The 17502-nt window shown below is 35.8% G+C and overlaps 1 protein-coding gene and 1 pseudogene across 1 annotated transcript in view; both read left to right on the top strand.

Annotated features, from left to right (window-relative positions):
- Positions 1-17502, top strand: part of ANTXR2 (ANTXR cell adhesion molecule 2) — a 141274-nt gene that overhangs the window by 62366 nt on the left and 61406 nt on the right. The window contains exon 12 of the mRNA XM_019720146.3: positions 3767-3862. Within this exon, the coding sequence (XP_019575705.1) occupies positions 3767-3862 (96 nt within the window). The remainder of the gene's footprint in view (positions 1-3766; positions 3863-17502) is intronic.
- LOC109439975 (large ribosomal subunit protein uL24 pseudogene) lies at positions 878-1409 on the top strand (annotated as a pseudogene).

The following is a 17502-nucleotide window of genomic DNA, read 5'->3' as shown; positions in this document are numbered from 1 at the left end:
CTAGAGGATATTATGCTAAGTGAAATAAGTCAGATGGAGAACGATAAATAACATATGATCTTACTTATATGTGAAATCTAAAGAACATAGAATGTTTTTGAAAGTTATACAGCACAGCCAAATAGTGAGTGATTTCCCTAAGTGCTATCTATGGCTAGATCCTCATGGAGGAGAGGTCTGGTGGGGAATATCGTATTCATTCCATACATGAATAGTCACAATTTGGGTTGGGGGCATCTTGTATAAGACCTTATATTTGAAGGAGATCATTATTTTATACATTTGACATTTCTGCCATAGAATACTGAAGTTTTCTATGTATTTCTTTGACATTCTTTTCCTGTTATAGTCCTGTTTGCCTAGATTTTAGAGCTGAGCTTAATCAAACCTGTGGAGAGTTGCATGATTTTTTCATGAATGTTTAGAATTCTTTGTAGAAAGATATACTTTGAGTACTTTCCTAAATAGCCTGATACATGCTTTGAATTGTTTCCTTTGGTTTTCAGAGAACTTAGATATTTGCCTAGAAAATTTCTATGAAGTATCCGTCTCTCCTCTCCTCTCCTCCCCCCCACCCTCCTCTCCCTCCCCTCCCTCCCCTCTCCCCCTCTCCTCTTCCCCTCCCCTCCCTTCCCTTCCCCAGTGTTCTCTCTCTCTCTCTCTCTCTCTCTCTCTCTCTCTCTCTCTCTCTCTCCCCTTTAGATGTTTAGGTACATCAATAAGCAAATGTAGAGCTTATATTTTTATTCTACAATACTCTACATCAAGCAATTGCTAGATAAGTACATGTCTTTTTTACTTCTTATATTTCAAAGTAGTTCTTTATGGTAAATAGCATATACTATCTTTGAAGTCTTTAAGAATGGTTTAGCTTCCCTTTTGCGGCCATCGCTGAAGCGCCAGCGGCCAAAATGAAGTTCAACCCCTTTGTGACTTCTGACCGGAGCAAGAACCGTAAAAGACATTTCAATGCACCTTCCCACATTCGCAGGAAGATTATGTCTTCTCTTTCCAAAGAGCTGAGACAGAAGTACAATGTTCGATCCATGCCCATCCGAAAGGATGATGAAGTTCAGGTTGTCCGAGGACATTACAAAGGGCAGCAAATTGGCAAAGTAGTCCAGGTTTACAGGAAGAAATATGTCATCTACATTGAACGAGTGCAGCGGGAAAAGGCGAATGGCACAACAGTTCATGTGGGCATTCACCCCAGCAAGGTGGTTATCACTAGACTAAAGCTGGACAAAGACCACAGAAAGATTCTTCAACGGAAAGCCAAGTCTCGCCAAGTAGGAAAGGAAAAGGGCAAATATAAGGAAGAAACAATTGAGAAGATGCAGGAATAAAGTAATCTTATATACAGCTTTCATTAAAAACTGTTAAAAAGAAAAAATAGAAAAAAAAAAGAATGGCTTAATAGTAAATGGTAGCATTCTGTGAAGATAGGGTATGTGTATGTGTGTTTTTATAGTAAGTTTTGTTGTCTTCTGAAAGATAGATTAAGTCAAATGCTCAAGGATTCTAAGTGATACTTTGGTGGTGTCTGTTTTGGTTAATTTGCAACCTACTATCAGCTACATTAATAGCCAATATGGTTATTTCCTCTTCCATCCAGATACAAAATTGGAAATGAAAGGATAGCTTTAATTGTTCATGTATATTTGATTCTTAATCTTTTCCTGAAAATTTCTGAAATTACAACGTTTTATGGTCTATGCTGCTCTGAAAATTATTTTAGAAGTTATTTTGTAATGGATTTATTAAACCTGAAAGTCTGCTAATAATGAATATCTTTGAAAATTGATTTTTTTTGGTACAGTTTCCAAGCCACTATCTGGTAGTCTTTTTCTTTGTTTTTCATTGTGATATTATACTAACAGATGATACAAGATTTTTCTAATTAGCTAAACCAAGTGTATGTTGCTAATACTTCCTTGCTAATACTTTTGAAAACTACCTCTCTTCTCTTTTCAGTTATTTACAAATAGCTGTCTACATAAAGATTATTATCTCTTTTGTATAGAGATTATTTTGTATTAGATTTCAAATTTCATTATAAAATGTTCTAATTAAATGCTACTTCCATTGCAGCTTAAACATGGGAAAGTCTCTTAGCTTTGATCAGTCCTAATGTTTTCCAAAGTGGATTCTAGGGAATCCTAGTTCTGCAGGATATTGAAAATGTTACGAGAAAACAAAAAACAGAAAACAATGTTTCTGTGATGCTATGAGTTGTACTTCTTTACTCCAGAAACATTCAGAGCTTTATCAATGTTAATGTGCAAAGTGGTTTTCTAAGAGAGATAAAATAGTCATGGCTTTTCCACAGTTTCATGCTTTGGGAACAACTGTCTTTCTTATTTTGTGGGTTAGTCTAGAGGTCTAATTTTAAGCAAGTTGTTTAGTTTCTCAGGGTCTCCATTTTTTCATACTTTTAATACAATGACGTTCAAGGTGGATACTGGTGAGTTCTCTGCTCCCCCCCACCCCTCCACCACCACCTCTCTCTGTGAGGTCTTGGGAATAATGTGGCTCTAGCCCTGACTCCTGAGTTAATACTTCCTATTTGTTTTGAATGACAGGAAATGGCTCTGAAAAGCTGCCTTATAAAGTCCCATATTTTCACCCACACATTATATTGATTTATTATTTTTCTTTCCTGAATTCTTTCCCTTAAGACAAACAAAACATTATTAATGTGGATCCCACAGAATGGGTTAGGAAGAGATATCTTGTTCCCTGGGAAACTTTACACTGAAAATTCAGTGAATACTTTTCTTTGTGTTGGTGGCTTTTTGCAGTTTTATCTCTTTGGAGTTCATTCTCTTAACAAATAGCCAGGCATGGAGGATACATTGGGAAGTGGGTTGGATTTGGCCCCTGTCTTCTGAGAGCTCACAGTGAATAGTGGCAGAAAAAAAAAAATGAAATAAATAATTACAGTTCACCATAAACGAACAAACGTACAAATTGTGATAAGTGTTAAAGATTAGACTACAGAGAACTATACATTGTTTAGTAACGAGGGGCACTTCTAGTCAAAGAGTGCAGGGAAGGCTTCCTGGGGCAGTGACCTCAGCTAAGATTTGTAGGATGAGTAAATGGTTGCTAGATGAAGGGAGTTGGACTAAGAGCCCAGAGCAGGACCTTAGGATTTGAGGAATTCCTCATTCTGAAGTGAAAGGACACCAGCGTGGTTCTTGTGGAGTTAGTGCTTGAGCTGCCATGACAGGTCTTCTGATACACGAATGAATGAGATTGCATCCATGTATCCGTGTGTGTATATACTATTGGCGGACAAGAACCACTGTTGTTTGTCACCTGCTTGGTGATTTTTGATATTCATCTGCCCTATCATTAAATATATAAAGTACATAGTGTTCCCTCACCCACAAGGCTGGAAAAATTCTGCCTAAATTCTGCCTTTAGTTAACCATGCTTGTAACCAAACTAACCCTTTCCCAGAGACAAAAGATAGAGGGACCATAGGGACCATTCCTATACCCCAAGTAGTGATTTTTTTCCTACATTGTTTTAAGATGATTTAAAACAGTCTCTAGCACTTTGGAATATTTTATATTTATTATTACCTGTCTTATAATAACATTATGAAATAGAGTATAAAGGAATTTACACAATTTAAAGAATTTAAAGGTATATAACATCTTCCTTTATTATTTTCTGGTGTTTCCTTACAAAAAATGTGTATTGGGATTTGACCCTAAGCTTTGCTAACTGCCTCGTTTTTGTTTTCTTCCTACTCTAGTCTAATGGGATTGCAGCCATCATTGCTATTTTGGTGTTACTGCTACTCTTGGGCATCGGTTTGATGTGGTGGTTTTGGCCGCTTTGCTGCAAAGTGGTGAGTAAGAAGGACTTAAAACCCTACTTTTTTTTTTTTAAACCAGTGATACGTGAGTAAGGCCTGAAATATTAATCAATGCTACATTGCTCTACAACAACAAAGTTTCAATTAGGAAATTGAATTTTAAGTTTTTATCACTGTAATCAATTCTAGAAAACATGCATGCCAGTAAATGTTTATTATGAAACTTAATATAAAAATATACTTCAAAATCAGGTTTGGAGGAAGAAGGGGAGAGGATGGTAAGAGAGTCACAGGGATAAAACGTTTTCCACTCAAAAGAATTTCAAGGAAATTGAATGACATTTTCTACTGGATTCATTGGGAGAAGCTGATAACCTGTCAAGCTCTTTTTCCAGTGCTCATTGAATTTTTCATTACCTCTTTGAAAAATCTGCTATTTCAGGATCTTCTTGGTTTGCCTCTCAGAAAGACATTTTAGAAATAAGTCATGTGCAAATGTTAGGGTATCTGTTAAATGGTCACTTTTGAAATTAGGACAGTTGGTTTTAGTATGTAACTTTTTGTGTTTGAGTAAAACCTCTGAAAGAATATGGGTACATATTAATTTTCTATCGCTTTTGTAATAAAGTGCTACACATTTGGTGGCATAAAGCAATGCAAATTTATTATCTAACCATGATGTAATCCCAGATCCAGCATGGCTCTCACGAGGCGAAACTGGGCTAAAAAGTAGCAGCAGGGATACATTCCTCTCAATGCTCTAGAGGAGAATCTATCTGTTCCCTTGCCTTTTCCAGCTTCCAGGCCACCCACACTCTTTGCCTCCTGGGCCCTTCCTCCATCTTCAAAGTCAGCAACGTGTTGGGTCTTTGACCATTCTCCCTCTGACTCTGGGACAGGACCTCCCGTGCTAAGGAACAATGTGATTAGGTTAGACACTTGAATAATCCAAGATAATCTCCTATCTCAAGGTCTTTAACCATAATCACATCTGCAAAGTACCTTTTGCTCTGTAAGGCAATTTATCACAGTTCCAGGAAATTAGGGTGTAGACATCTTTGTGGGGCCATAATTCTGCCAACCACAGGGTGGAATGTTGAGTAATAAATATCAATAGATTTCAACCAATCCAATTTGGATTCTTCAAGCTTCATAGAAAAGATTATCCTGAAGAAGCACTTTTTCAAAGGGTACTTACTGTTTATTTTGATAGTATTCCTTTTATCAGCACATTATATAGAACCTTGTATTCTGTAAAACACAGTAGTGTCTTACATAATATTACTAGACTGCTTCCCCCCCACCCCCCACCACTGTTGCTGACTGATTTCAGCGTCCTTGCAACATCAGGAAGTGCTTTGTATTATCCCTGCATTTGTTATTAATTGTTCTTCAGTCTGCTTTCATGAGGCAACTTTACAGTCTTTTGTCTCAGAGCAGTTGGCCCAGCACAGCATTGAGGAGGAGGCACAGCATTAAGTTAAACAACAGGAGAGACGAGAAGCATCCTGTCTCTTTGCCGAACTAATCAGTTTCCTGCCATAGCCATGTATGCACAAGCAGTTTCCTGCTATAACCTTGGTTATCATAGATACGACTATCTTAGGGTGGCTAGCATTCTTGAGTAGCAAACTAAAAAGCAAAAAAGGCTCCCTGAGGTGATTTGTGCTCCTTGTTTTTTTAAATTTAAACTTTGCAGTGGTGGATATCCTTCCTTCATTACTTTGCAATTTCACTTATTATGGACCAGAGGGCTCAAAAATGCCAACATGTATGTTTTTTTAAAAAGATACTTGCAAAACCTGAAATGAGCTTCTTTGGGAGGTTGCTGGCTGTGTTCAAATAAAGCCTCTACCATCATTTTGGGTGCTATAGGGAGGATTCAATCATCAGTTTATGAGAACAGATTCGTTCTGACCCTGGGACTCTGCAGACTGCAAATTGCGGAGTATATTTCTTTATGCCAGGCATCGAGGGACTCCTTTAAGGTGTGTTTTCAGGAAGTCAAGAGGGCTTCCCATCCTCAGAAACATCATGAATGCTTGCTAATTTCTGGAATTATATAATAGAGAGAACGACCTTTATATTACATTTAGAAATATAGATTAAAGAGCAGCTAGCCCTGAGTATGAGCTTATATTTTAATCTAGGGATAAACAAATCATAGCAAATGATTCCTATAGTAGGTTTAAAAGCAGGCGAGGGTAGAGGCAACATTCTGTGTTCAGCCCTTGGCAATCCAATAATATGTGTCCGTACTGTGCTAGGAACTGGGTGCGGGTACGAAAATGGTTATAATATGATATGGAAACTCAACATTTTAATACAGAAACACAGAACTTTGGGCAAAGTGTAACTAGAGGGTCATGAGTACTCCAGTAGCAACCCATGTAGAGTAAGAACACAAAGGAAAAGGCATTTTCCAGAGTTAAGGGACTATTTCAGAGAAACCTTACTGAGTTGCTGCTGACTTCAAACTGAGTTTTGAATAATAAATAAATTATTGACAGTTGACAAGGGACATTTCAGGTGAAATGTATGCAGAACTACTAGTCATTCTGGCCTGCTTTGGGGAGGCCTAGGGTGCCAGTGAGAGGGAGTGGTGAAAGATGGCTTGGAATTTAGGCATGAACCCGATTAGGGAGGGACACCTATGTCTTTTAGGAAGTTTGAACTCACCCCAGGGATGATGAGAGGCCACCCACCAGAGATTTGATTAGTGTAATCCCCTGAAACAAGCTTTGCTTTCTCCTTGGTTAGTGATTCTGCGGTCAGGTCCTGGTGCAGATTAAATCTGTATCCAACTGAGTTCCATCAAGAATTGAAATGGAAAGCCAGTGACAGGGGATGCACCTTCTATGTGACTGTTGCAAAGTGTCTTAATAAAGTGTCGAGAGTTGGAGTATAACATGGGAGCTGAGTGATCTAGAGAAAATGAGGAGGAGAAGTGAAACGGAGGGACAAAGGAGACTATAACCTTGTGAAAAGAAGATTGAGTGTATCAGAGACGGTGTTGTAGTACAATTGCAGGATATTGATTTTATTTTGTTTCATTTAGAGACTACATATGTGCAATGCTGGAATTAGAATGTGGGAGTTAAATATTTCTTAGCAGCATTGACTTACAAAGGATCAGTTTGACTTTGCCTATCTAGTGTTACTAATAATGTTACTTTTTAATGGGTAAAGAAATGCATTTATTTCAGCTTCATGTTGTGCAACTTTCTTTTTGTTTGAATGTGCTTTAAGTACTAGTGGCTAAGATTTAAATTGAGTCTTTCAACTGAGATATGACTAAACAGCCTGAAATGTCAGTTCTCAGGCTCATTTAGATTGTATCTGTGATCCACCTCTTTGGGAGTAACATGCTCAGGAGCTCTTATCAAGATAGAAAAAAACCTAGAAAAAAAAAAAAAAGCCATGAACAGAGGCCTCAATATTTGTCATACATTCTTTATTCAATCATCTCATATTTTATGAAAATAGGTTATGAAATGATTTAATCATTCATTGTTCAGAGATTAAAATTTCATGGATATCTAATAATGACTCAAAGATGACAGTGTTACTTATATCTTAGACAGTGATTCTCAGTCCTTCCCCCCACCCCCACCCCCATTACCAAAGGCTTTTAGAATAATGGCTGTCAGATTTCCAATGGCGGCAGTTTGGAAAAGACCCTTGTGGTAGACTGAATAATGATCCCTAAAGTTATCTAGGTCTTAATTCCTGGAAACTGAATGTTATCTTATATGGCAAAAGAGACTTTGCAGATGTGATTAAATTAAGGATCTTGAGGTAGGGAGATTAGCCAGGATGACCTAGGTGGGTTCTACCATAAGTGCAATTACAAGTGTCCTTATAAGAGGGAGACAGAGGGAGATTAGACTACAGAAGCGGGGAAAGTAGTGTGACCATGGAGGCAGAGACTGGATGATGCAGCTTACCAGCCAGGGAATACTCGCGGTTACCAGATGCTGGAAGAATCAAGGAACTGATACAGCCCTGCAGCCAGTAGAAGGAACCGGTTCTGCAAATACTTGATTTTAGCCTTGAAAGATTCAGTTCGGACTTCTGGCCTCCAGAACTATAGGACAGTTAATTTCTGTTGTTTGAAGCCACTAAGTCTGTGGTAACTTGTTATAGCAGCTTTAAGAAACTAATACATTCCCACAATGATTTTTATATTCCTCAGGGTTGGGAATCATTGCTTAGGGTTATGGATTTGGGGAATTCTTACTCATATGTTTTCAGATAAACTCATTACACAAACTGTTCATGGAGTACAAGAGGTTGTAAGATGGAAGACAATGAAATATTCTTCAAAAGGTTCTAAGGTGATTAAAATAAATATGTATTCTTTAAAATTAGAATTACTATTATGTTTTATTTTAGGTAAAGTAAATATGCATAATGATTTATATTCTAAGTTGAATTTGCTTACTGATTCAGAGTGACAAGGAATTTTTGGAAGAAACAGGTTTCTAAATTTCAGCAGTATCCAAGGCATATATGTTATTAGAACTAATAGACAACAGGGGTCCACGGACAACTTTCTCAGGGGCCTTGTAATTTGCAAAAGAAGTCAGTATGAGTATAATTCCATTAATATTTAGACACTGAACTATTGAATCACCTGAAAGGTAGAAATTATTATTAGTTCAAGGAAAGAACTTGAACATTTAACTAAATGCTCTGTGAAACTATGACATATACCTCCTTAGCAAGTTGGTATCAGGAACAAGAAACACATCAAAGTTACAAATATCTCCTCTAGAATATTTTATATTAAAATTTTAGCCACAACCCTTAAAAAGTTACTCTGCCAGGGTAGAAAATGGTACTTTTTTGGTGATACTTAAATGAAATCATGATTAAACGATTTATGTATTTGCTGAACATTTTTCTCACTTTAGAATCTGGTAATTTCATGAAGTCAAGTAGTGTATGTTTTACTCATCATCGTAAACGAGGCATGTTGTACAGCAAGCACTTATCTTCGTTTTCTTGAATTATCTCAATCCTTAAAATTGAGACACTTCATATCTCTTTACCTGGAAGACAACTTTAAAATAGGGTAAACCGTTGCCAGTTTTAATCAAAATTCTGTCAACTATGGGGAAGTATTGTGCATGAGACGATTCATCATACAGTCTAAGTTCCTTGGATGATTTTCATTGACTTTATTTAAAATGTGTCCCTTCTAATGTATACAGGATAGGAAATGTGGCCTTTGTAATTCTATATAATAGGAACTAAGATAAAATTAGGTATGAAATTTTAACTATAAAAAACTCTGAAGTCGAAGCAATTTAACTTTTTTCTAGTTGTTTCTAACATACCCCCACAAGGATTTCGAAGCTGAGGATTATGAACTTGGATGGAAAAATATAATTATATTTACTTCTAACTGAAATTTATCATTTCCATCATTTATGAATGTCGGCCACAGTCCACAGAAGTATCAGCAGTTCTAAAGACTTTGTCACCAGTATTAACCACAGATATCCTACATCACATTCATAATCTTTCAGATATTTTTGAAATATCTTTTACGCGTATCACTACTTCAAACTTATGATAGTTCCTAGGCCTACTATTATAGTTCATTATTTAATGAATTAATAAAGAAGCACATATTTCTATATCACAGATTTTTTTTTTTTACACATTTGATAATTATATTTCAACCTATTTGGGTTTCTTTAAGTCCTGTGTATTTTAATTTAGCTTAATTATTCTGAGAAGGGGTTCCATAGGTTCACCAGATTGCCAAAGATGGGCATAGATTAAAAATGGTTAAGGAAAAAACCCCTGCAGTAGAATATCTGGACACCCAAGATGCTTGTAATATGAGACTATTTCAAAATTTTAAATCTTTCAGTTCATTTTCATGAGCATTTTCAAGCATGGAAGAGAGATGGTATCATGTAAAATGTTGCAGAATAGTATCCTCTCTGTGCCTGGGCTTTCCATGACAGATAGAAATCTAAACCAATGATATTTAGAGAACTTTATCTAATAATAATCATAACAAAAGAGCCCTCATGCAAAGCAGAAATTTTTAGGCACTACCATTAGTGAATTGAGGAGTGTGTTGAGTCTGCAAACTATCCCGTAAGAGGAAGAGGAAAAGTTCTCATTTTCGTGTGAAGTTATTTCTCACCATCTGTTAACGAGTCTGTATCCTGTTTATTGAGTATCCTAACATCCATCTTTTACAACTGCTTTTCTCTAACAAAGACATCACAGCACCCTTCCTTTTTCCTTAAATTAAAAAATGGGACCAGAAAGATTAAAAATAAACATATCGTGTATTGAATCGTGAGTGAAATAGCAGAAGATAATGATGTCTTCATCATTGTGTAGCTTAGAAGGTATGTTGAGTTTATAGCAGATTTGTTTTAGCATCAGGATGGCAGAAATGACAGTCCTATAGTTGCATCATTTGGAATAAGCAGACACTCCACAGAATTACAGATGTAAGGCTAATGAGGTGGCAAACAAAGGCTTTCTGGAGTATGGTCAATTAGAGTATGTTCTACAGCTGCAAATAAATATCTGAATATGATGGAAATGAGAAATGTTCACTCTGCTCCAGTGTCCTTGGTCAAAGTTCTCTGTCCTCCAGGGAATACTGCAGCTCATTTTCCTTGGTGCATTTAAGACATCACATAAAGATCTCATAAATCTTCATTTAAAAACCATTTAAAAAGTTATCTTTTTAAAGCCCAGTTTGCTTATAAGTAAGTTGAGCTTTCATGATGAGGATATATCTGACTGGAGATCTATAGAATCATTTTCTCAGCCAGCAACAGCTGTGCTGTTTTTTCTAAATAGTAATAATGCTTGTATATTCACTTGTTTTCTATTGTTAAGGAGGGCTCTTGGTGCCTTTATTGAATTACTTTGAGAGCAGCCCAATTTTTTTTTCTTTTTTGGAATGCACAATAAAACAGAAGTAATTTAAATTTTAATATGCCTTCCTTGCACCATTAATTAAAATGATTTATGTTTGGTTGCCTCCTTGAAACAGAGTGTGATGTTAGTACTTATTGCTTCCATGGTGATGTTTTCCAACAGAGCATCATTTACAAAACAGGGTTTCACACTCTTCCTGGTCTTAGTTTATTTGCTCGACAGGAGCACCTTTACTTAACTCCTGGTAGAATAAATTCTCACACTCTTCTTTCCAGTTCTCATTTATGGCATTTTAAATGCTATTTATTGTCCAGACTTCCCATCAGTTATTTATTTGTTCAAAGTAAGAATCTTTGAACATTGATGATTCTGCCAAATAGGAAAGGAAAGGGAGGATGAGGTAACCCAAACCATATTTTGAAAGCATCAAATTTTGTGAGATTCACAAAAGGACTTCCCAAACACCAATATAAGAGAATTTGTGTTTATGCATTTCAGAGGAAAGGAACTACACTTGCTCTCTGATCTTATCAAAAAAGAAATGAGAATGAAAGGAAGACCTGCCTATATTTTAAACAAATTTTTGCAACCACTACAAATGACTTCTCTATTGTCTGTGGGCTCTTAGGCATTTAGATGACATCGCTGACAAATTGAGCATTTGTTTTTGTCACTGGTAAGAATGAGCTCCGAAACACTACTTGATCTACAGTTGTTGTACAGTGTCTGTTTTTTGTTTTTTTTTTACATTTTTAATCCAAGGCAGTTCACTGTTGACAGTTCTTTTCACTCTTTTCTGAATATCAGAACATATGATTACATCAAGCTGGCTGCAGGCTCCAGTGCTGACATTTTCTAGTGCAAAGAATGCCCACATCACTCGAACATTTGAAAAGTGTTAATGAGCAGATCAAAGGGACTGTTGCCTGAAGCAGCTAACTTTTTTTCCCCTGAAGAAGTCGGCTCTCCTCCAAACTGAAATCTTCATTCTAGCAGCTAAGTAGATGAGATGTAATCCTCCCTGATGATGATAATAACAAATGAAAAAAAATTGGAGAAGAATCAAATTCTGCATATGGTTCATAAAGTGGTGAAAATGTTTTCCAGAATCTTCAATACAGAGCTAAAGGATGCTAAGTGGAAAAATTCCTGGCAACCAGGCAATATTATGCCTTTTAAAATCTGCAAATTCTCATAAAATATGGTGCATATGAATACATCTATTTCAAAAATGAATGTGTTCTTGCACTATTTAATGCAAGAATGGGATTCACATGACTGTTATTTTTAATGTGTTTGGACTAACAGTAAAGTTTCCTTTTCTCCTGCGCTGGTTTTACTGAAATGTACGGATATCAGTTGGACACAGATTTTTTTGCCATTTTTAGCTTTTGGGCCGAATGGCTTCAGATTATTTTCACCCTTCTTTGTTACTTATGAGGCTGCATGGTAGAGTGAAAATAGGGAGCATTTTGAAACATTAAAAAAAACACATTTTATTTCTTGTCCCATCATTTCCAGGTTAGTGATGTTGGGCATGTGAATTAGCAAGTTATATCTCGATAAAATGGGAATGATAACTGATTTCACAGTCATCATAAAAATTATATCTGTCTGTCTACCTGTTTATTTATCCATTCATCCAGGCATCCTAGCAAGTAACAATTACTCAAGAAATCTTAAGCCTTTCCTTCTGCACCCTTTACTTTTGCAGTCTAAACCTTATTTTAAAACGATGTCATGTGGCAGAAGAAGTTAGAGTTTGGAAATAGATGGACCTGGGTCTTGGGTTTGAATCCTAATTCCAATGTTTTCTATGTGTATATCTTTGAGCAAGTTACTGAAGTTAGAGCCTCTTTCTCCTTATATTTAAAAAGAAGATAAGCATAGTCACTGTACAGGGTTATTAAAATAAGGGAAATACAGTGTGTGGTATATGGTAGAACCAATAAAAGGTGCTTCTTGTTAATAGTAATAATAGCACACACACGAGCTTCAGTTTCTGAAGGTGCTGTTGTTATTTGTTGTGATGGTCGTTGTGTCTCTTAATTTACCAGATCAAAATTTAACTTGCGCAGAGTTTTAAGGCCTTCATTTCCATTGTTAACAGTGTAGAAAATATACCTCCCAGGATTTCAAAATCAATTTAAATTTATAATAAGTCATGCATTTAGTCATACGTAAGATTAATTACATGTTATTGGAAAAACAAACCCTAATGTTTTTGTTTGTTTATTTGTTTCTGGAATAAGGTGAATACACATGCATTTAGACATATGGCCTACTTAATTATGGAAAGGCATGGAAGCAAAAGTCCTGGTGGAAATACTATAACATGTAGTTTTTTAAACATTCTATTAGAATTTTCATGTTGGAAAGGACCTACAATTAATTGCATTTATTTCCCAGATGAGGAAACTTAGGGTAGTCTTATGTCTTTCCATCTGCCATTGAGTTTCTTAGTTCTGATTTTATTGGTTGAAATAGAAATTTGATGCTTCATTTTCTCAGAAATTAGCAATTTTTTAGTTTCATGGAAATCATCCGTTTATCATTCATATATATATATATATATATATATATATATATATATATATATATATATATAATTTTTCCCCCTCAGTATTTTTCTTATAAATTTAGAGGTTGCTATGAGCTTTTGTGAATGTTCTCAGCTATTTCTTTCAACTCTCTTTCAATCATATTTTTTGAAATATGCTGTTTGCATAGCACTTTCTTAGGCACTAGTGATATTTATAAAGAAGAAGAAATTATTATTCCCCTTAAAAAAAATCTACATTCTTAAAGGGTAATAGAAAAATTCCAAAATAAGCATAGAAATGCAAGTTAATGAACCATGAACGGTTCACCCGGTGCGGCAACATATAGATGTAGAAGTTTTAAAACTTCTAGGTAAAGCACTCATAACTTGGTAGACTAGTCTGTGAAGGCTGGATGGGACTTAGCAGGGAAATGGTCATTTTATTTGGGAGAAGCAAAGGGGGATCTTTAGTCTGCCTGAAGTAGAGATAAATGTGAGGGATGTTTGTAAACAGGCTGTTAGGGCAGAACTATACCATGCTTTGATATTTAAACAATGAGAATAGAAGAGCTGGCTCAGCACTGAAATGGAGCTTTGGATTTCCAGGTTGTGGCTTAGGACACCAGATAAAGGGTGTCCCATAAAGTGAAAGAATCCAAAGAAACTTCTCCTTATCTTGTTTTGAGTTTGTCAGCCGTGATCATAGAAGGATTTTAAATTTAAATTAATTTTGCCCATATCAACGCTAAAACTAGATGCTACGCAGGATAATGAGTATGGCCTTAAAAAAATAAATGGAGTCATGGAGGGGGACGTTCAATAATTCGCAGGAGGTATAAAGTTGGGGATACTACTTTCATGTCCTAGGATCAGGACTAAAGAGTAGAAACTACAGAGAGAGAGGCTTTGGCTTCTTTGGGGAGAAAATTTTTCAAATGAGGTGAGCTCCTTGCCAATGGAATGAATTACATTGTGAGGTAGTGAATTTCTATCTATTGCAGGAGTTCAAACATAGTTGGACAACAACTTGGTGGGAATGTTTCAGAATATTGAAGTTTTGGTTGAATACATTGGAGAAGTTGAAAATATTGCACTACATATTTTTAAAGTCCACAGAATCTTGAGTTTATGATTTTAGGTAGTGACAGTGAGAATGGAATGCAAAGAATCTGTCCATCTTCCCTGGTTCTTCCTCCCCTCCCCCCTTCCACTCCCCTCCACCCTTCTACTCGCCTCCTCCCTCCAGTTCTTTTTAATAATTTCCCTCCCTCCTCTTTTTTACCTTTCCCACCTCCCTCCTTTCCTCTCCTCTTAATTTCCCCTTTTCTCCTTCCTTTCTTCTTCCTTACAAAATAGAAACTTTACTAAATACTGGGAGTACAATGAAGAACAAATACGTAAAACCTATCTTCATGGAAGTTGTTGGTTTTGGACCCAGAAAAAGTTATCAACTCTAATAAATGCTAGGGAAGAACAAATAGGCATCTACGCATATGAAGGGAATCTGACCTGATTTGGGAAAATTGAGGGAATTCATGGAAGAGGGAGAATATTTCAAAGAATTGGATATGGTAGATGATTTAGGGAAGTTATCTAGAAGAAAGGATATATTATAGACATGTGAACATTTGGAGCTTGTAACTAGAAAGAGTGATTTACTTGAAAGACACAAGAAAGATAGAAAGAAGAGTTCACTTTTAAATGAAGATGTTTAGGTTGGTTTTGATCCTATTTAAGTATGAAATGTTGATAGCTCTGGTTTTCAATGATTGATTTGGGGCATATAGTTGATAATGATATGAGGTGCTTCGTTTTTATCAAGGAAATGCACCTGTATCTTGCTATCAACATTGTTGATAACCTTAACTTTATTTTATTTTTCTACAATGTTATTTTAAATTTTAATCCTACTGGCATTTATTTCTTGGCAAACTATAAAAATTCAAAGATTTTTATCTTTCAAAATCATTAAAAAGAACTGCAATTTTTATGTTTATTGATAAAATAAAATTGAATTAAGTAAAGGGTGAAATAGAAATAACAAATTTCAAAAACTTGAATGCTACAAGAATGAGTTAGTTTGAGATTCAAACTAAATTACTGTCCAGTTATGTGTGGTGGTAATTACTGTTTGTGTGTTTTTTCCTGAGATTTAGATCTAAGCTAAAATTAGAACAATGAAAATTTTATACATAAAAAAGAGTAAGTTCTCTAAACATTAACATTAAAAATTTAAAAACCTTTCATTAAGGAAAATTTCAAACATACACACAGAGAAAGACTAAAGTAATGAATCTTGCATGTCTCCTTCACTCAGTTTCAATAATTCTCAATTTATGGCTAATCTTATTTCATCTATAGTCCTATTCACTTCCCCACCCCAAATTATTTTGGTGAAAATATCAGAATCATATCATTTAACTTGGAAATATTTCAGTATATATCTTTAAAAGACAAGCAGTCTTTTAAAAAAGTATCCAGGATAATAGTAATATACCTAAATAGTAATTCCCTGATGATATTCATTTTTCAGAGTTATTATTTTAAACTTTTGAAAATTTAATAATATAATTGAAATGATTTGACATTAGATGAAGTGAAGCAGTTATATTTTGAAACAGGTTTTTTTTTTGTTTTTTTTTTAGTATAGAGATTTGGATGTGTACCTCAATGGTCAGAAGTCATTGGCAAAAAAAAAAAAAGAAGAAAAAAAAAAGTCATTGGCACTTAGTCAATGAGTTTCTAACATGATGGTGAGAAAGTCCAGATATACCAGTACCAACAAAGGTCATTTAAATTAGATCTCTGGCTGCATTCCTCTCACATAAAGAATTAACTGTATAAAATTTCATGAAAGAACATATTAATAATGATTTACAGGAAAGGAATCTGGGCTAAAAAGTTAGTTTCTAGGTTAACAGCTGGGGCAACAGAGTATGTTAATTTCCTTATCTGTCTCATCCAAAGCAAGCTAAGTTTTGTATTGTCACTTTATGAAAAAGTCAATGAGTCATGGCAGGATGATTTTCCTAGCCAGTTCCTACTCTGTTTGAGGGGACATACTGTAAACAAGTGAAAAATGATTGCATTTTGACATTAGAAGAACCACTTGGTGAGACTTTGTGCAAGGTATTTCACAGTTTTTGTTCTTGTTATTCACCTGGAAAATGAAGCTACTAATATATCTCTATCATAAAGATAAAATGAATGAATATGTGCGGAATTTTGTGAACTTGAGGTCCTTTTACCTAGTACTGCCTAACAAATGACTCCACAACCTCCTGTCTTCAAACAATTTAGTGCCTTCACAGTTCTGTGAAGACTGGCTCAACAGGGAGCTTCTCACTCTGGTTTTTTCTCATGTGATTGCAGTTAGGTGGCAGCTGGGCTGGAGTCATCTGAAAGTTTAAGAGGCCTGTATATCCAAGAGAGATTCTTCTCTCACAGGTCTGGCACCTCAGCTGATGACTGGCCAGGCGCCTGTTTCTCATCACCCATCTTCTCCATAGTTATCCTGGCTCCCTCATAACTTGGTGGTCTGAGGCCGGACTTCTGATATAACAGCAGGCTTCCCTCAGAATGAGTGCTCCAAGGGTGTTAGGAGAAGTGGAAAAACTTCTTTTGACCTAGCCTCAGAAGTCATGTGGTACCACTTCTTGGTTTTTTTTTTTTTTTTTTTTTTTTTTTTTTTTAAGGAGGGCACAGCTCACAGAGGCCCATGTGGGGATTGAACCCGCAACTTTGGTGTTATTAGCACCACGCTCTAACCAACTGAGCTAACCGGCTGCCCCCATGTGCTACCACTTCTGTCTCACACTAGTTAGTCAAAAGCCAGTCACAGGGAAGCCCAGTTTTAAAGGGAGGGGCATACATATTGGGAGACAAGGATCACTGGGGACATCTTTGATAGTATTTTACTAATCTAATTATTATTATTTTTTATTTATTTATTGGGGTGACAATTGTTAGTAAAATTACATAGATTTCAGGTGTACAATTCTGTATTACATCATCTATAAATCCCATTGTGTGTTCACCACCCAGAGTCAATTCTCCTTCTATCACCATATATTTGATGCCCCTTACCCTCATCTCCCACCCCCCACCCCCCTTATCCTCTGGTATAATCTAATTATTTTTACAAATCCTTACTGATTGTTCCTGAGGCCACCAAAATTTTTAACATTTGATTTTTTTTTTTTCTTGGATA

This window comes from Rhinolophus sinicus, chromosome 1 (genome assembly GCF_057876585.1).
Source record: "Rhinolophus sinicus isolate RSI-liver-muscle chromosome 1, RSI-T2T, whole genome shotgun sequence".
NCBI lineage: Eukaryota > Metazoa > Chordata > Mammalia > Chiroptera > Rhinolophidae > Rhinolophus > Rhinolophus sinicus.
The sequence above is the reverse complement of the archived record's forward strand: the minus strand, read 5'-3'. Positions and strand labels throughout refer to the sequence as shown.